Source organism: Nanorana parkeri, unplaced genomic scaffold (genome assembly GCF_000935625.1).
Source record: "Nanorana parkeri isolate BGI_ZX_2015 unplaced genomic scaffold, ASM93562v1 scaffold1874, whole genome shotgun sequence".
NCBI lineage: Eukaryota > Metazoa > Chordata > Amphibia > Anura > Dicroglossidae > Nanorana > Nanorana parkeri.
In genome coordinates, this window is record NW_017308142.1 from 287,316 (window position 1) to 307,737 (window position 20,422).

At 42.3% G+C, this 20,422-nt stretch overlaps 1 protein-coding gene across 1 annotated transcript in view; it reads right to left on the reverse strand.

Annotated features, from left to right (window-relative positions):
• The window catches only part of LOC108799989 (neural cell adhesion molecule L1-like), a 226,244-nt gene that overhangs the window by 139,087 nt on the left and 66,735 nt on the right, over positions 1-20,422 (reverse strand). The window contains exons 4-5 of the mRNA XM_018571941.1: positions 5,468-5,590; positions 934-1,104 (exon numbers count right to left, since the gene is read on the reverse strand). Coding sequence (XP_018427443.1) covers positions 934-1,104; positions 5,468-5,590 — 294 coding nt within the window. The remainder of the gene's footprint in view (positions 1-933; positions 1,105-5,467; positions 5,591-20,422) is intronic.

The following is a 20,422-nucleotide window of genomic DNA, read 5'->3' on the forward strand; positions in this document are numbered from 1 at the left end:
TTTAATGTGAATAACTTTTGGTATGTTTTATCAAATTACCCCAAATCTTCAGAATATGCTGGCATAGATAGAGTCTTGTAGTATGGTAAGTTTGGGGGAAATTGGTTAACATGTAAGTTGTATTTTGTACGTTAAGCCACATTAAGCTCCCAAAAAAACAAGCTTATTTGCCTTGTGGGTAACCAAAATCCATGAAACCTTCAGGATAGGTTTGGGAAGCTGAGCACTTGGGTTGTGCAAAGTTTCAAGGCAATTGATTGCGGTTTAGATACTTTTTTACACATTAAGCTCTTTTTACATTAAGCTGTTCACATTAAACTATTTTATTACAATCCTAAAACATTTAATGTGAATAACTTTTGGTATGTTTTATCAAATTACCCCAAATCTTCAGAATATGCTGGCATAGATAGAGTCTTGTAGTATGGTAAGTTTGGGGGAAATTGGTTAACATGTAAGTTGTATTTTGTACGTTAAGCCACATTAAGCTCCCAAAAAAACAAGCTTATTTGCCTTGTGGGTAACCAAAATCCATGAAACCTTCAGGATAGGTTTGGGAAGCTGAGCACTTGGGTTGTGCAAAGTTTCAAGGCAATCGATTGAGGTTTAGGCACATTATGGTACATTAAGCTACATTAAGCCATTTTCACATTAAATGTTTTAGGATGTCCCGCACAGTACTGTGTTTTATTTTTTGTTTTGTCTATTGCACCCCAACAAACTAGACAGTAGTGGTCACTTCAAAAACACAGCAGTGCATAACAACATACATCATGCGTTGTGCAGCGCTGTATTCCACAGAAAGTAAAAGTCACTTAATAATTATTGTACAGACTTTTACTCTCTAAAATATAATATATATTTATTCCAAATAGTGCTTAACACATACATTCTTCCAAACACAGTGGAATCACAAAAGAAACAAATATTTACTTGGCTTGACTTTAAGTTCAATGGGCTCCTTCTGCACAATAGTTCTGGCTCCAACAAACTGGGCATGGCAGATGTAATCAGGATGGTGATCTGTCACTTTCACATTGGAGAAATAAAGGTTTCCATTCATCCCCATTGAGACACGATTATCCTGAATAATGTGAAGTAGGGCTAAAGAGAGGATAAAAGAACTACACATTAGATCTATAAAGAGAATACATAAATATCAGTCTAAAAGTATTTATACTCTTCCCAGTGTGCTGTGAGGGACAATCATGTAATATAAAGCAGAAAGAATTATCAATAAATAATAACACCTAACTGTAAATGTAATTTTTAATATGAGCATAACATAATTCTATAACTTATTCTGAACATTACTGCTCAAATGGAATATTTAGAAATAAAAACTATTAGTATACTATATGCTGTTCGTAATGAAATTTCTAAATATTGGATTTCTGCTTCAGATCCTCCTACCCATATGCTACTGGATTACTGCAGATAATAAATATTATATATACAGTTTATATATTCTGATGTTTGGGGACATAAGCACATATGGTGAGCGCTTAAGGATGCAGTCCACTCCCAATATCTTCTGTATAACAACCAGGTAGCCCACTTTTAGCGAAACAAAAGTTCACACATCCACCTTGGATACCCTTGCAGGGGTTGTATAATACAGCATCCATGCACTGCTTGCAACAAAACACAAGTTTAACCTCCTGGATTCCACTCTCAATAGTAATAATTCTGAGCCTCACCAATGCTCCCAGCCTCCCTGGCTGTTCGTCATGTGCTTCCAGCAAGCACAACACCTGGGTGTTGTTTCTTCCCTCCTTAATCACTTTGAAACCTCCGAGTTCCAGGATCCCAAGCAGAATCTAGACAGGTGCATCCTGACACCTCTCAGCCCTTCTGGCTGAGAGTCCTGGGTGATCATAAAACACCCAATTCTACAGTGGGATTGCCACACAATACCAATATATATACATACAATAATATATATGGTAATATATATATATATATATATATTATATATACATATACACACACACACACACATATCAGTCATAACATTATGACAGGTAAAAGGAATAACATTGATTATCTTGTTACAATACCATTTGGAAGTAGGCGGGATATTTTAGGCAGCAAGTGAACATTTTGTCCATGAAGTTGATGTGTTGGAAGCAGAAAAATGGAAAAGCGTACGATTTTGAGCTACTTTGAAAATGGCCAAATTGTGATGGCTAGATGACTGGGTCAAAAAACTGCAGCTCTTCTGGGATGTTCCCAGTCAGCAGTGGTCAGGACCTACCAAAAGTGGTCCAAGGACGGAAAACCGGTGAACCAGTGACAGGGTCATGGGCGGCCAATGCTCAATGATGCACGTGGAGAGCGAAAGCTGGCCCATGTAGTCCAATCCAATAGAAGAGCTACTGTAGCTCAAACTGTAGAAAAAAATAATGCTAGTTCAGACAGAAAGGTGTTTGATAACAGTGCAGCACAGTTTGTTGCATATGAAGTTGCATAGTCACAGACTTGTCAGGGTGCCCATACTGACTCGTGTACACTGCCAAAAGTCCCTACAATGGGCACTGCGCATCAGAACTTGACCACAGACCGATGGAAGGAGGGCTGGTCTGATGAATCAAGTTTTCTTTTACATCATGTGGATGGCTGGGAACGTGGTTGTCACACTGGGGAAGAGATGGCACCAGGAGGAACTAAGGGAGGAAGGCAAGCCAACGGACACAGTGTGCTTTGGCCAATGTTCTGTGGTAAACACTGGGTCCTGCCATTCCTGTGGATTGTACTTTGACACGTGCCACCTACCTAAACATTGTTGCTTACCAGGAACTCCCTTTCATGGAAAGGGTATTCCCTGATGGCAGTGTACTCTTTTAGCAGAATAACGTGCCCTAAAACACTGAAAAAATAGTTCAAGAATGGTTTGAGGAACACAACAACGAGTTCAAGGTGTTGATTTGGCCTCCAAATTCAGATCTCAATCAGAAAAAGCATCTGCGGGATGTGCTGGAAAAACAATCAGATCCATGGAGGCCCCACCTTGCAACTTACAGGACTTAAAGGATATGTTGCTGACAGCTTGGTGACAGATACCACAGCATACCTTCAGAGGTCTAGTGGAATCCATGCCTCGACGGGTTAGGACTGCTTTGGTAGCAAAAGGGGGACCGACTCAATATTAGACAGGTGGTCATAATTTGATAAATTTATAAATTGATCAGTGGCCGTGTGTATATATATCCAGAGGCAGGGCCAGACTGGGACAAAAAATAGGCCAAGGCCTTTTAGACTAAGCAGCCCAATCACATAACCCTGACAAAAAATATTATAATAATATTATCACTCAAATATATATTAATATTACCCATTTCTCCAATGGTGCTACTCTTGGTCTGGCCTCTGTGTCCCCTCGGTCTGGCCCCTGTGTCTCCCCTCGGTCTGGCCCCTGTGTCCTCGGTCTAGCCCCTGTGTCTCCCCTCATTCTAGCACCTGTGTCCCCTCAGTCTGGCCCCTGTGTCCCCTCAGTCTGGCCTCAGTGTCCCCTCAGTCTGGCCTCAGTGTCCCCTCAGTCTGGCCTCAGTGTCCCCTCAGTCTGGCCCCTGTGTCCTCTGAGACTGGTCCCTGTGTCTCCCCTCAGTTTGGCCCCTGTGTCCACTCAGTCTGGCCCCTGTGTCCACTCAGACGCAGTAAAGTCTGTGACACGGAGCTGGGCAGAGCAGAGTCGGGAGCGCTGCTTCGCCTGCGGCCCGGTACCATTTGATCTACGGACCGGTACCGGGCCGCGGCCCGGGGACCACTGCACTGGACTCTGGACTTTGTAAATGCACTGGACTCAGTAACGCACTGGACTCTGTAACGCACTGGACTCCGTAACGCACTGGACTCCGTAACGCACTGGACTCAGGACCCACCTGAGGCCCGGCAGAGCACACCATAGATCCTGCACAGCTAGGGCTGCAGCTAACGATTATTTTCATAATCGATTAGTTGGCCGATTATTAAGTTCGATTAATTGGTTAATCGGATTTTAAAAAAGGCTCCAGTGATTGACGACTAGTTTGTGTTAAGATTGTAGTTCATCACGGGAGCAAGCTTGGCGCGGTGGAAGTAAAAAAAAAGTGTGGTGTGCAATATAGTACATTATACAGCGGCGCAGATTTTAATCGACTAAATCGATTAACTGTTGCAGCTCTATGCACAGCCCATCTGAGACTCTCTATGGTGGGCTCTGCAGGGTCTCAGTTGGGCTGGTTGTCAGGGTCCCTTTCCCTACACATGTTCTTTACATTCCGTTTCTGGGCCCCGGCCTCTCACACCGCCAGACTGTCACTGGATGGGCCTGGACTCTCTCATCCCCGAACAGGCACTGCCGGGGCCCGGCCTCCCCTATCGCCGGACCGGTGCTGTTGGGGCCTGGCCACATCCGTCGCCACAGTCCGCCACCAGACCGGTGCTGCTGGGGACCGGCACCCCCCACCTCCCCACCTCTCCCCTCTGACTCCCTTCAGTCTGGTACATGTGTCATCTCAGTCTGGCCTGTGTCCCCCTTCAGTCTGGTAGATGTGTCCTCTCAGTCCTGCCCTGTGTACCCCCTCATACTGGCCCCTGCATTCTCTCAGTCTGGCCTCTGCGTGTCCCCAGTCTCGCCCCTGTGTCCCCTCAGTCTGGCCCCCTTGTCTCCCCTCAGTCTGGCCCATGTCTCTCCTCAGTCTGGCCCCCTTGTCTCCCCTCAGTCTGGCCCGTGTCTCTCCTCAGTCTGGCCCCTGTGTCCTCTCGGTCTGGCCCCTGTGTCCTCTCGGTCTGGCCCCTGTGTCCTCTCGGTCTGGCCCCTGTGTCTCCCCTCACTCTGGTACATGTGTCCTCTCAGTCTGGCCTCTGTGTCCCCCCAGTTTCGTCTGTTACTGCACACTTATGTTTTGTAACCTTTTACCTAATTACAAATTTGTATTCGCTATAACCACCACATATCTGCTGAATTATAACTGAAATGCCTATTATTTGTAACATTATGTGATGTATGAGATTATTTATTTTACATCTGGTTGTCTTTCTTTTCATCTTTATGTAACAATTTACAAAAACTTTATTAAGCCTTTATTACCAAAAAAAAATTAATTTGGCAAAATGTTCACAAAGCAGTCTGAAACTGAAGTGGACTTGTGCCCAGATTATGCACATTAAAATTAACCAATCAGCTCCATTCACAAAACTCCTTGAATTATGTTTACAGAATTCAAAGCCTTCTATGAATGGAGAAGAGGAGGGGTGGATAAACAATGAGGTCTCCCCTCATCCATTCACAGAAGCACCAGAAGACAAGAACCCATAAAGTAACCCATAGTCATTAGAGGTAAATTATGTGACTTGTACTGTATCCTCCCAAAAATGTTTAATGGCATTCAGCTTTAATAGATCAAAGGGAGCAAATAAGAAAAGTCCACACACTTTAAAAAATATATAAAGCTTTAAAGTTAGACTGGAACTACTTGGCACTCACTGCTGTTCATCCAGAAGATCCGTGGGGGCACAGCACTTTTCGGAGGGTTGCAAGGCAATTCCACAGCATCTCCTTCTTCAGTCTCAACAGGTTCTATGTTTTCTTTCTGCCATTTAGGGGTGGCTAGAGCAAGGTAAGATGGGATTAATATTCATTAATTAAAATAATTTCACTATACTAAAGCTTGCTTTTGTAACCACAATATGTTGAAGAACAGGATGACTCCATGACAATTTACAGTTATTTATTGTTGTTTAAAAACATGTTTCATTAACCGGCTTAATCAACAGCTGAATAAACCTAAATCTGAAATTAATTGTATCATAAAATTATGCTTATCTTGATGAACAAATGTTAGCTGTATAGTTTTCAAACATTTCTGAAATTGCCTAAATATTGACCCTGCAATGAAAAATGTTGCCCATCTCCTCTGTGTCATAATGCTAACTGGCAGAACATCTTACACAAATTAGAGTTGGGGAAACTTCAGTTGAATCACAGGAGCACAGCATTTTTTTTCTGGTTCAGCTGTAACATGCTGGGAAAAATACATAACGATACTAATACTCATTCTTGTAATAATCAATAAACGTTTTTCTTTTTAAGAGAAATGAGTTCTGTTTTTTCTGAAATACACCTGGGGTTTCACGGATGCCGGCACAGGTGTCCCCACACCATGTGCAGGTACCCACACAGGAACAGCAGAATTCGTTAAATGTTCAAGAAAGGCTCATTGTTAAAGTGTTTAAAGACTGGACTGTCAGCCGAAAATCTGGGTCTGAACGTGCGAATTGTGGCAGTCAGTGACTAGTCAATGTTAGGGCAGAACGGAGAGTGGCAAGACTGGTACAAGACAACAGAAGGGCAACAGTGCAGTGTCAGATTCCTTGCATCACCTTTCAACATCTCATGGAGTCACAAGGCGGCCCAACGAAGTCATCTCGTGGAGTTATCTCGTGATTTTTAGGGAGGGGAGAAAAAACAACAACAGAGCTCTGTGAAAAATAACATACATATGTATGAAAAAAGAAACATAATAAGTCAATAGGATTAAAGAATTGAATTCAACTCACGATGGAGTATGTCCTCATTTAGGAAATTTTGGAAGGGGACTCCAATTATGAAGGTTAGAGAGAGGGGGGCGGGTTTAATCACAAAAAACAACTGAAGTTGATGGCTTCATTAATTCCTGGTTTTTCATAGGATCTGGTGGAGTGGATCCATTTGCATTCTCTTTGGAGTAGGAGTTTATCCCAGTCACCCCCCCACTCGACATGTGGACTCTATCCACGACAAATAAATTAAGTCCCTGGGTTTTTCCCCCATGTACATGTACCATATGTCTGGTAATGGGGGATCTAAGATCATGTGCCCCAATATCAGACATATGGTCAGAAATTCTGTTTTTTAGCATTCTTTTTGTTTTCCCTATGTAAAACATGTCACATGTACCTCCCCCCTCTCTAACCTTCATAATTGGAGTCCCCTTCCAAACTGAAATTGTTTCTTTTCCTTATATAAGAGTTAGGATTTGTATCAGACACATACCTACAATCAGAGAAACATTTGTCTTTTATTTTAAATCTAAAAGTCATTGATTGTTGTTTATGTTTTTCTTGTGTTGATCGGAATGTCATGGAGGATCCTGAAAATTTAAAATAATAGTAAGGGAAATTCCCTAAAGAATCAACTATATATAATTAACTAAATCTGTTTTTGCTTGGAGATTTCCTATCCGTTTATCCATTTATTTATTTTTTTACTTTGCTAGGCAAAGAATTAAGGTATAAATAATACTAAATAATGAAATCTATATGTAACTTATATGTATCTCCTGCCATCCCATCTGAATGTCCTCTATGCAATTCTGGAAAAAATACACAGAGAGAAAAAAACATGTAACAAATATGTATGCTTCTTTATACATGGACTTTATATGTATCGTTTGACAACATTTATACGTTTAAATATAATTTGTCTCGTTAGAAATTAATGGTCTGAAAACGTTTATCAAAAATGTATTTTATTTTTACACATAAATAACTTTTCAGTACAAGTTGTAACACTGAATATCTTTCCGGTTGAAAGAAATGTGCCCACTGGGGACACAAACAGAAACATGATGTGCTTTAAATGTGCTTCATGTGTTACTAATTAAACCAATTACGAATTCATATATCTAGAAGAGAGAACTAAAGAACCCTTACTGAACAACGCCCTTCTGATGAAGCCCCGGTGTGGGAAGGGGTGAAAAGCGTCATAGACGTTCAGTGAAGGTTCTCTGCATGTGGCTGCTCCTGCTGAGGCCCCTTTGTTTTTTGCCTAAAAATATTTATTTAAGAGCTTTTGGAATCTGGCATACTAGCAAGAACCTGCTTGTTTAGAGTCTCCTGTGGAGAAAGGAAGAGAAAAAGGAGACCTTATATCTCAGTGAAGGCTTCCATTCAATACGAACAGAAAAGCCGAGATAGTGCTATCTCCTGAAACCTGCATAGCTATCACCAAGCTTTCGTTATACATTTGACTGCAACTTTTCTTCGAGCCTTTTGGACTTTCAACCAAAGGATTAAAGATACCAAGTTACTCCGCACCTTTTTAGGAAAACGTCGTCTGGCTTTTTGCTCCATCAAGGATCTCTTCTCCTTCAACAACTTTGGAGAAAAAAAATAAACCCCATGGAACGAATACGGGTATTCAGTTAAGGCAATAATCTACTAAACTAACCTACAAAGCCGAGATACAGCTGTATCTCCTGAGTCTCCTGTTTTTCATTGACCGGATGTAATCACAATAGTGGGAAAATAACCTTTCATCTCCAAAGTCGGTTTCCCAAATGAGGACATACTCCATTGTGAGTTGAATTCAATTCTTTAATCCAAATTGACTTATTTTGTTTCTTTTTTCATACATATGTACGTTATTTTTCACAGAGCTCTGTTGTTTTTTCTCCCCTCCCTAAAAACATGGGCTATTTTTTCCCATCCATGTGGAGATTCTTAACTGCAACCCTGGTAGTTCTCTGCACTGGTACTCGAAAAGTATCTGCATCCCTATATCTTAATATTTTCAAACCAAAGTATGAGATTACTAGTCGCACAGTGAAGAAGCACATTACCAAGGAGGACATAAAGGCCTGCGAGGGCTCATCTGCATCCGGGTGCTCCCCCCACACCCGTGAATGAGTAAGGGGTATTATTACCCCTATTCATTCACCAAATAGTACATCAAAAATAAAAAAACACACCACACCTTGAAAAACTCCTTTATTTAACCCCTTTGCGACGGGAGACACTGTACTTCCCGCCACAAAGTGCCCAAATGACTGCTCACATACACTGTATGTGATCAGCTATTTGGGGCTCTGTAAGGCTGGTAATTGATGAGAATCAGCGGTTACCGTTCATTAATGTATGCCTCAGTATTGAGGTATCCATTAATGAAAGAGTTAAGCTTTTTCAGACACCCAATCTCTTTCAGGAATCGGGTGTCTGACAGTGAGAGCAGCTCTAGCCATCACTGACAGCTGGTATAGATGTTTTTATTGCTGAAAGAATGTTTTAGGTTTCTGATCATTGTTGGAACGATCAGAAAACCTTTAGTGACATCTGATCCTGAAATGTGGCAGGATCAGTGTCACTAAGGTAATTATTGGCTGTTCTTCAGTTTGAAGCAGCCTAATAATAAATCAAAAATTAATTAAAATACCAAGCAGTAAATAGTGAGATTAATTCACAATGACTGTTTGATATAATACATAAAATATTTTTTTTTTTTTTAAAGTGAAAAGTGTAAAAAAATATAAAGTGTAAAAACTAAAATTTTTTATAAAGTGTAAAAAATGAAAATAAATGTATCAAATAAAAATTACATATTTAAATATATTTTTATACTATCAGTAATATAAAAATTAACCCATGACGATGAAGATCTGCAGCTGAGATTTTCACCCTACGGGGTTCATGTTTTTTTAATTTAACCCCCTCATGTCAGTGATGTTTCAAGTATGTCGCAGTCACTAAGTGTGACACTTAGTGACAGTGACATTGTATGCCAGGTGAGCACTTTTAGCTTTAGCTTTTAGAGAAAATAGGTTAAAATAAAACGTTTTAGTTTTATGCTGAGAAGTACAGAAAATTTTCTAAAATCCTAGGGAAGTGAGGTTTTTCCAAATAAATGAATGTATTTAATGCATATTTTTTAGCTGTGCTATTTTCTAAAAAATACTACAAATCAAAACTGGGGGAAAAGTGCTTTCTTTACGTTTTTTTCCTGTTTTTTTATATTGTATTTGTCCTCTAAAACCAATATATAATATGTGTGGGTGCACTTTATAAGAAAGTATTACTGACGTGAAAGAATCACACAGCAAAAATGTCAAAAGTGTGTCAGTCATTTACGTACAGAAACTAAAAACAAGCTCAGTCATGAAGAGGTTAAACAAAAAAACAAAAGCCAGTTTTTGACAAGTCCTTTATTATTATCTCCTTCATGACTGAGGCCTTTTTTCGTTTACATGTTATAATCCACATTTTAGGCCTGAAAATTACTTAAAACCCCCAAACAGTATATATTTTCTGAAAGTCAAGACCCTATACAATAAAATGGTGGCAGTTGCAAATTTTTATGTTGCACGATATTAGCGCAGCTCCTTATCAAACCCCACACTTTAGTGAAAAAATGCACTTAAATGCCCCAAAACACAATACCCATTTTTTAAAATAAAATATGAGGTTACAATGAGTAGATACCCAACATGCCCAGGTTAAAAATTGTGTGCGTCTGTGAAACTGCAACAAAATTCAATACCCCAAAAAGTCCATAGACAACGCTTTTTTTTTTTTTAGCAGATAGTCTTTATTAAAGTTTTAACAATACATGACAAGAAGGTAAATCAGCCTGTCCCCGTCGGGGTACAGACGTAAGCTTACAAAATACATATTTAAAAAGCCCCCACAGATCATCAGTTTACAGATACATGTAAATATTGGCCTGAGAATGATTTCTCTCACTTTGGCATGCGCGGCAATACCCAATATGTGTAGCGCGATTGTCGTTTTCTTACGTAGGCGCACCAGACGCATGTTTACGTGGAGACGCGAATGCTCGCGGGGGCGGGCACTTTAAAAACATTTTTTACATTATTTTCACATTTATTTTATATTGATTTTAAAACAGTTTTTTTCTTTACTTGCTATCACATAGGGGGGCTTACAATGGGCCGAGTGAGTCCCGTGACATCATAGAACTCCCTCCACTTTTCAGCACCCTCCCCATGTTGAGGGCATGTAGCCTGGTTTGGTGCAGGAGGGGGGGGGCGGGCGCATGCTCGTCTCGCCCCCTTTCCCTGCTCTGCCAGGCCACTACTCGAATTTGGGTCTGGTGTGGAATTTAGGGGGAACCCCACTTTTTTAGGGTTTTGTGCGTTGGGGTCCCCCTTAAAATTCCTAACAGACCTAAAGGGTCTGGTATGACTTTGCAGGGGAACCCCACGCTTTTTTTTTTGGACCTCTGAGATAGCGAAGCAGAATGATTGAACCGAATCCTGAGGTGAACATTCGGCAATTCATTATCTGCTGTTCGGCCCTGTCAGAACTATTGGGGCTAAAAGGAATTAAATTATAAGGCCTATACATATTGTTACATGGGCATCCTGGAAGCCATATTTGTCTGTCTGTTATGAGTTGAATGCAAGTTCATTATTCCTGGACAAAGACTCTAACAGCAACATTTTAAGAGCCTTACCATATACAGTACATTCCCAGGTAGTAAATTGTGGGGCCCAGACAACCAACACAAGATAAGGACTGGCCATGGTGCCAGACTGTGTTATAATAAGATTGATGACCGTCATGTCTTAACTTAAAACAAGGAACCAAAGACTTTGGATTTTTTTTTTTTACTGGGAAAAATAACTCATTTAAAAGTTGCTTATGAAACATTACTATTAATTGCAAGAAATTATATTAGCAATAATTTCTGTTGTATTATTATATTATATGAAGCATCTATATGCCTACTTAAATAATTTCAAGTATATATATATATAATGTACAATATTCAACCTAAATTCATGATATATTGTTTGGTTTTACTAATTGAAACATATTAGTATGTATTATTGGTGGACTTTTGTTTTAAGTACTATAATGAGGTTGGATATACAGAGCTTTTATCAGTGAAACTATGGGGGTGATTTACTAAGCCCAACACGGGCACGCACGGGTTGCGCACGCGTTTGAACACGGCAAAACATATTTATCAAGCAAACACGCCACTATGGCGCGTTTTCACGCCACTATGGCGCATTTTTATGTATTTACGTACGCCCGTGGCGTGTAATACCCGACATAGGCTACACACCAGTCCAATAGCAGCATGCAAGTCTCTAGAATCATATTTCCTCTCAGTGCCATATATGTAAAAATCATGCACATGATGCATATGTCATAGTGCTGCACATCTATGCCTACAAACATTCCAAAAAACACTTTCAGATTGCAAAAAACAGTATTAAAAAATATGGTACTTACACACTGCTGGCGTTTTCAGCTCTGCATAAGCCAACTGCGCATGTGCATAGGCAAATTCACACGCTTCTTAAGCCTAGAAACACGAGCACGCCGATTCTTCACTATTTCTTCGTAAATATCGTAAACACGCACGACTGGCGCATATGTTTAAGCAGCGTGTTTGCGCACGACTGCTGTTCCTACCATTCTGTATTGTCCAGAGGTGTTTGTTTTTGCTAGCTTTTTTTTTCTCATGGCAGTTTTGGGTGGGTTCATACTGCAGAAGTGTACACATTCTACCAATGGATCATGCTGGGAGGGTACACACTGCAGAGGTGTATACATTCCACCAATAGATCATGCTGGGTGGGTACACACTGTAGAAGTCTACACATTCCGCCAATGAATCATGCTGGGTGGGTACACACTGCAGAAGTGTAGACATTCCACCAATGGATCATGCTGGGTGGGTACACACTGCAGAGGTGTATACATTCCATCAATAGATCATGAGTGTAATCCCCTCTTCGGGTATATCAAAAATTTATATCAATAAGTTATGAACAAAATTAATCGATCCTAAAGGGTAGGGAATTCCGTAGAGTGAATATGCAGATTTGATATAACTTTTCATCTTCACAAAACATAGCGCAGCAGCTCACATCGCACCCAGTCCAGAAGCGCAGATTTTACATTGTTTCATCAATAGATCATGCTGGGAGGAACACACTGGAATCTATACACCTCTGTAGTGTCCTCAACCTCTGCCTGATTTAGTGCTTGCTAGCATAAGCACACTCCTGCAGTGTCATGCTGGGGTGTATTTGAATACACTGCAGGGGTGTACTTAGGCTAGCTATGTGAGGACACTGCAGGATGTTTGGAGCATGTCATACACTTGCCTGGCAAACCAAAAGCACCTCTCACTCGCAGTGCTCTTGGCCACACTGCAACATGTACTCCTGCAAATACCATGCATTTCTGTTCAAATGAGAAACATAAGCTTGAAGATCACCCAGCTAAGGTGAATTTGCAGGACTGTGCATGTAGTGTGTTGTGCGTTCAGGGCCAATTGCTGTAGTGACTCTGGCCAATATGCGTTCACTCCCAGTCCCTGAGGGATCAGGGGAATTACCAGGAGTGTTTTATAGTGCAAGAAGTGCAATGTGGTGGCATTTATGTCAATGCCACCCTGGATGCACTCCTTGGCAACACTCCAATTTCCACCCTCAAAATGCGTACTTTAGAATGTCAACAATGTCGTGCATGCACTACACTTGTAGATGTCATAGAATGCATGGCCCTGTGGTCACTTGCATTGGGAGTGAGAGTGGCATTTGGGTGGCACATTCCAAGGAATAGCAATGCAAGCCACCACTTACACTGGCATCACAGGAATACACTGGCATCACAGGAATGCAATGTCCTGCCAAAACGCATGACATCGCATGCACTCGGATGATACATGCCTTCTTAGTGTAACCATGTGTTTGGGGGGAGGGGCATGATTGGACCAGAATGCATGATGGCAGGACTATGGCTGTGTCAAGCCGGGCTCAGGCTCACCCCCATAACCAATGCATTGTCAAGAGGCTCCAATGTTACTCCAAGCAGAAAGCCACAGTCACATCAAACACCTCCTCCCTGACTCGAGTGCATGTGATGGGTTAATGTGCACCTGTTTCTTACATGCTGATTAGGCCGATTACCACCAAATGGATGAACATGCCTCCAACAGACATTACATAAGGCTCACACTGGTTCATTACTGGTTTCTTCTCATGCATACTGCCTTGTATGTGTGCAGGACACTGCTCGGCCTTTTGGAAGGAGTATTTTGCCTGGGGTACCCCAGGGTTGGCCTTGGGGGGTGTGCTCTCTTCGGAGGGCCCCCCTTGCTGTTATTGGCCCTTGGCTTAGTACCCAGCCAACAGGAGGCGAGCCCCTTTCACCAGCCCTACCTTATGGTTGTGGTTTGGTGATACTACTTAGGCGACAGGATGGCAGCGTCTGCACCTGAAGCCCCAAACACAGTTCAGCTGTTAATTCCTGAGGGAAGGCGATTGAAATTGGCCTCTTTTTCATACAGAAAACTGTGATAGAGGACCTGTTTGGAATGCAGCGAGAAAGCATATTTTGTGTACAGTCCTTCCCGAATGCTGGAACGTATGATGTTACGTTCTGGAAAAGGGAGGACTTACAGACGATGTTGTTGCGCAAAAATGAGAAACTGGGAGACGAACGCTTGAGGGGAATTCAATTCCTGAGTAGCGAAAGCAAAGTTCGTCTCCCAGTGACGGTGCATATGTTCAACCCATTTGTGAGAGATGAGGAGGTGCGTGCCTTTCTATTTAGGTATTGCGAAGTGGTATCCGCTGGTACGAAACTTACAAACGTGTTTGGCACTTTCAATGGTCACCGTAGGTTTTGGGTGACCCTGAAAGCGGACCAGGGAAGTGTAAGGAGGAGTGCTGCACACCCCGCAAGCTTTCTCCATTGGCAGCAATAGGGGGTACTTGTACTACCCAGGGCAGCCGATGTTTTGCTGTCAGTGTTTTTCGCCTTTGGTCACACAAAGGAGGAATGTGAGCGAGGTGCGACATGTCGAAACTGCTTCAGGTCAGGGCATAAGACATCGGACTGCCAGCAGCCCCGGCGATACCATATATGTGGAGAGGCGACACACCTGGTCCGCCAATGTCCCAAGGTTGCCAGAGAACACGTAAGGGTGGACCAACCTGAGGAGGCGACAGACAAGGGCACGGACAGATTGCTGTCCTATGCGGAAGTCACAAAGGGGGTCCATCCTGGAGAGGGCGCAGAAGGCGGGGCCGTGCCGGGAACCTCCCAGGGGGAGGATAATGTGAGTCCCGTGGCCGTTGCCAAAGGTCTGATACCTGAAGAGGTTGTGGGCACTGAGTCTGTGACGCATGGTAAGGCTGCCCTATGTGAACTGGCTGAAGGTGAGGGCCGTGCAGTTGGAATGGAGGTGGCACCTGCCTCCTTAAAGAGGAAACTCGAAGGTGGAGGAGAGGAGGCGGCTCCCTCACAAAACATTGAGTACTCCAGTGATACAAGCCCTCTGAGTGTGGAGGTAGCAATTGATTCTGATTCGTCAGTCCGGTCGACAGAGGCGTTTGCAAGCTCTGGACAAGTGGAGAACCTCCAGGAAGTAATGGGATACCAGCAAAAGAAGGGGAAGGCTGCAAAGAAAGAGGCTGCTCGTGAGATGGCAGGTGTGGCGGTTGTGGAGAGGAATACCAGATCGAGAGCAAAAGGAAAAGCATTAAAGACTTGATGTGATAGCACTATGCTGTTGATTTTGTTTCATTTTTGAGACATGTGGCTCCGTTTGTCCTCCATTAATGTCAGGAGCCTCCGTAGTGCGAGCAGAAGAGCAATGATTTTTAATTATCTGGCTTTATGTACAAGCGAGATCTTCTGCTTGCAGGAATGCAATCTGGAGGAGGAGCCGCAGAAGGACGTGTGGCCCCATGGCCCTTCTGTTTGGTCGGTGGGGAAGGGTAGGGGTAAGGGGGTTGGGATTCTTTTTAAGGGGAATGGCTTCAGGGTGGTGGAGTGTATTCATGTAGATAAGGGGAGGTGTCTATTGGTGCGGGTGGAGGTTAATGGGGTGTGTTTTAAGCTCATTAATGTGTATGCTGTGGTAGATACGCATGAGAGCTTGGAATTGTGGGAGAAATTAAAAATGTTTTTGGGTGGGAGGGAGCCCATAGTGGTGACGGGTGACTTCAATTGCATAATTAGGAATGGTGATAGGGTGGGAGTTGGTGGTGGTAAAGTGGATAAGTCGGGGAAGGTTTTGGGTAGTATATTAAGTGGTTTTGGGATGGTGGATGTAGGGAGAGATGGTGGTCATACTTATTTTGGTGAGAGTGGGGTGGTTAGATCCCGGATAGATTTTTGTTTTGTTTCCAGGGGACTGAACCCAGAGTCTTGTGTTGTGAAGCGTGCACCATTCACGGATCATGGCCGGATTGAATGTGTTATGAGTATGGCTGGGGAGGAATATGGGAGAGGAGTGTGGAAGCTGAATGTGTGTTTGTTAGAGGATGTGCAGGTTCGTGAGGAGTATGGAAGGATGTTTCAGAAATGGAAATATAAAATTAAAGATTTTGAGAATGTAATAGAGTGGTGGATGTGGGTCAAGATCGGATAAAATTTTTCTTTATTCAGAAAGGGTGTGATAAAGTAAAAAGAGAGAGAGAAAAGTATGAGTCGTGGCAGAGGAGAAGGGAGTACTTGGAGAGTGTGAGAGAGTGGGATGATGGTGTGGATAATGAGATTATGGAAACGATGGAGAAGGTGAGAATGTTTCTGGTGGAAAAAGGAAAGGCGATTGTGGCTCAAGCCAAGAGGCTAGTGAGAGAAAAAGATGAACGGTGTACCAGTTTTTTCTTTAAGAAGGTATATGAGAGTAAGAATGTGTTAAGTAAAGTGCTTGATGAAAATGGTTGTGAAGTGGATTAGAGGTGAAAGGGTAAGGAAGGAGGTATGCAAATTGTATGCAAATTTATTCGCAAGAAGAAAGAGATGTGGAAGTAGGAAGAGATGTGCTGGAAAACATAGAAGCTGTGTTGGATGAGGAGGATGGGGTGGTGTTGGGAATGGATTTTCAGAAAAGTGAGGTGGAAATGGCTTTGATGGGTATGAAAAGTGGGAAAACCCCGGGAATCGATGGTTTGCCTGTGGAATTTTATAGAGCGATGTGGGATGTGATTGGTGATGGTGTGCTCGCCGCATGTTGGGAAGTGTTGAGGAAAGAGGAGATGCCGGAGGGAATGGCTGAAGGAGTGATTGTTTTATTGCACAAGAAAGGGTGTAAGGAAGACCTAAAGAATTGGAGGCCCATTTCTTCGCTGAACACTGATTATAAGTTGTTTGCAAAAGTAATTGCGGATCGTTTGAGAGGAGTGATAGAGAAAGTTGTGGGTGAGGAACAAGTGTGTGCTGTGCCTGGGAGAGCGATAGCAGAGAGTTTGGTGTGTATGAGAGATGTATTGTGGGATGCGAAAGATAGAAAGCAAGATGTAGCTGTGTTGGCGATAGACTTTGAGAAAGCTTATGATCGAGTATCGCATGAGTTTTTGTTTGAGGTATTGATGAAAATGGGGGTTCCTGAGAGGATGATTAGATGGATAAAAGGAATGTATAGAAGGAGTATGAGTAGAGTTCAGGTGAATGGAAGGTTGACGGAGAAAGTATGCTTGGAGGCGGGGGTGAGGCAGGGATGCCCTCTATCCCCGATTTTATTTGTATGCGTTATTGAGCCTTTGATTAGAATGTTGATGAAGGATAAATGTGTGAGGGGTATGGGTGTGCCAGGGAGTGGTGGGAGAAGTCTGAAAGTGATAGCTTATATGGATGATGTAACTGTAGTGTGTAGAGATGTGGCGAGTTTGAGGAGGGTGGGACTTTTGATTAATATTTTTTGCTTGGCAAGCTGTTTTAGAGTGAATATGGAAAAGAGTGAGTGTAAATTTTTTGGTGAGTGGAGAGTGAAGGATCAATGTGGTTGGGCAGAGTGTGTAGGAAGTATTAAAGTGTTGGGTGTGAAGTTTGATAGAGAATTGTATGGAAGGGCCAGTTGGGAAGAGGTAGTGGGCAAAGTACAAAAGAATTTTGCTTTTTGGTCTCTAAGGACTTTGTCATTGGAAGGGAAGATTTTGGTGATAAAATCGGTTATAATGCCAATATTATTGTATTTGTATAATGTGTTTCCGGCGCAAGAGAGAGTGATGAGGAGAGTGGTGAGGTTATGTTTTAAATTTTTATGGTCGTCCAGAATGGAGAGATTGAAAAGGGAAAGAGTGATGAAGGAGAAAGGGAATGGGGGGAAGGGAATGGTAAACATTGAGTGTTTTTTGTTAATGAAATATGTTGGGGCATGTGTAAGGATGAGCAAGAAAGAGAGTGTGGCAGGGTGTATGCTGAGATATATGGGGGGAGGTGTGTTGAGGAGACTGGGTTGGTTAGAGGTAGATTTGAGGAAACCTATGTGTTTCATTGCTCCATGGATTTATGTCAGGATTGAGAAGGGTGTGAAAAAGTTTGATTTGTATGGGGTGACAGGAGAGATGTGGTGTGGAAGGAAAAATATGATGGATATAGTGAGAGGAAAGGAAGTGATGGAGAGTGTGAGAGGGTTGCGAGAGAAAGAATGTGAATTAATGTGGAATAATGTGTGTATGAAAGATTTAATAAACAAGCAGAAGGATATAGCCTGGATGGCAGTGTGGCGGATCCTGCCGACCAAGGAGTTCCAAGGAGGGTTGGGGAGAAGTGAGAGGTGTCCTAGGGAAGGATGTGGGGGTATCGAGAACGTAGAGCATGTTTTTGGGAATTGTCATTTTGCAAAACGAGTATGGAGGAGTTTGGGAAAGTTTATAAAGGGTTTGACAGGGGTGGATAGTGTGTCGTTTGATATGATGATATATGGATTTTGTGTGATGGGTAAGAATGAAAAGAGAGTATTATGGTTTTTGATGAATTGTGTGAAAGAATGTTTGTGGGATGTGAGGAATATTTTGATTTTTAGGAGGGAGTGTTTGAGTGTTAAAAAGTGCGTAGCCATGATCCGTGGGAAAGTTTTTAGCTATGGATTTTGCGATACGTTTAGGCTCGGCAAAGAGGATGCTGAGAAGATCTGGAGGTTCAGATCCTGGAAAGATTGGGTCTAAGGTTGTGATAGAACTGTTTTTTTTTTTAAATATAAAATGTATGACTTTGTTGGTTTTTGATCCCTGGTTCCTTCTCCTTTTAGGGGAAGCTTGGGTAAGATGGGAGGGGGTTGTTTTGAGAGGTTTGTGCTTCATGTGGGATGTGTGGGGTGATTGGTGTTTGGTTTTTGTGTAATAAAAGGTGATTATGTGGGTGGGGAGGGGGTGGGGGATTGTGAGGGCTATAAAAGGGATTGCATTGAGGTGTATATTGTTATGGATCTTGGTATGTTGAAGATGGGGATTTCCTTTCCCTTGAATATATTGTTATTATGTATAATTTTTATGCAATTTTAAATAAAAGAATTAAAAAAACACTCTGCTAGAAACTGAGTTCTCATATAGGAAATGTGTGTCATTTATTGTCATATGTTGGTTTTAATCGGATGTGACTTGGGTTCAAAAATGTTTTGTTGGTTTCATGATATGACCAGGTTAATATTTTCTATGTGCACTCCTCACCGTATCATAATGATGAAAGCATTGCTTGCCTTGTCTTTGTTCCTTTTGTATGAAAAGGAGGTTTTAGCCTTAACACCCTTATTTCCCAACAGGTGTAACATGCATAATTACGTTCTCTGTCCATCTGTCTCTCTCCATAGATATGTTTTGGTCAACATAATATTTGTATTGCCATACTTTGTGTAGAAGTTGTCAGTGATATTTTGTAGAGTTTGTCTCATCCCAAAATGTTGCCTCATCTGCTGTGAATTTGCATAACTCAGAACAACCCGCAATGGGATGTGGGTAAACTCTGGCCATGTATGCATGTTTTGAGTTTGTGTCAATGTTTATTTTTATCATTGCATGACTTTCATGTTCCTTACTTGTGATTCCTTTCCTATCATGTTTAGTTGACCAAGGTGTAAAGCGCCTATTTTGCAGGACATGTTGTTTTTATTGTTACAAAGTCCAATCTTGATAGGAAAAAACATCTAATTGCCTCACCTTGAAATTACTAAGTTCTTATAATTTATTTCACTGTTGTCTGTTTACACACAGAAAAGGATATGGACGCTGTGCTGCTGGTCAAGAAGTTTATTGCACGTCCAGCAGATCTATGGCTCTAGGTCTGCTATTCTTTGTCAAATTATATGAACCGTTGGAAAATGTAAAGTCTACTAATCATTCCATCCACATCCAAAATGTTTATGTTGTGGGACAGATGGATGAACTGGCTGGTATCAAATTCTGTTATTCTCTACACAATACATGTAAAAGTCAAGCATTGCACAATCCTCCATAAATAGATATTGCCAATACCCTTTTGTGAAAAAAGATAATGGTCAAATGTGTAGACCGTTCATATGAATGAGTTGGTGATATGTGTAACGGCCGCCGCCGTCACCTGCGGGCAGGGGAGGAGGAAGCGGCAGGCAGCCGCTCCTTCGCTGGGCCGATTGCGTTCCAGGGTGGAGCGCACGATCCTCACTTCCGGGTTTCGGACAGCGTGCGTTCCACCGTGGAACGCGGAAGTGCGCCGAGAGGTCGCTCGGCTCCTCCTATCAAACGGAGGCCTATTTAAACGGCCAGTTGAGACAGCATGGCGTTCCTGAATTGAGCAGAAACGCCTGCTGTCTCCTGGGACCCTCCACTTGCCTCCAGATTGTGCCCTCCAACAGTCACCGGATCCGGAAACCACCAAGGGAACCCCTGCTTCTCCCATTGAGCCAGTGTTCACGAACCGCAAGTACTCTGAGTGCAGT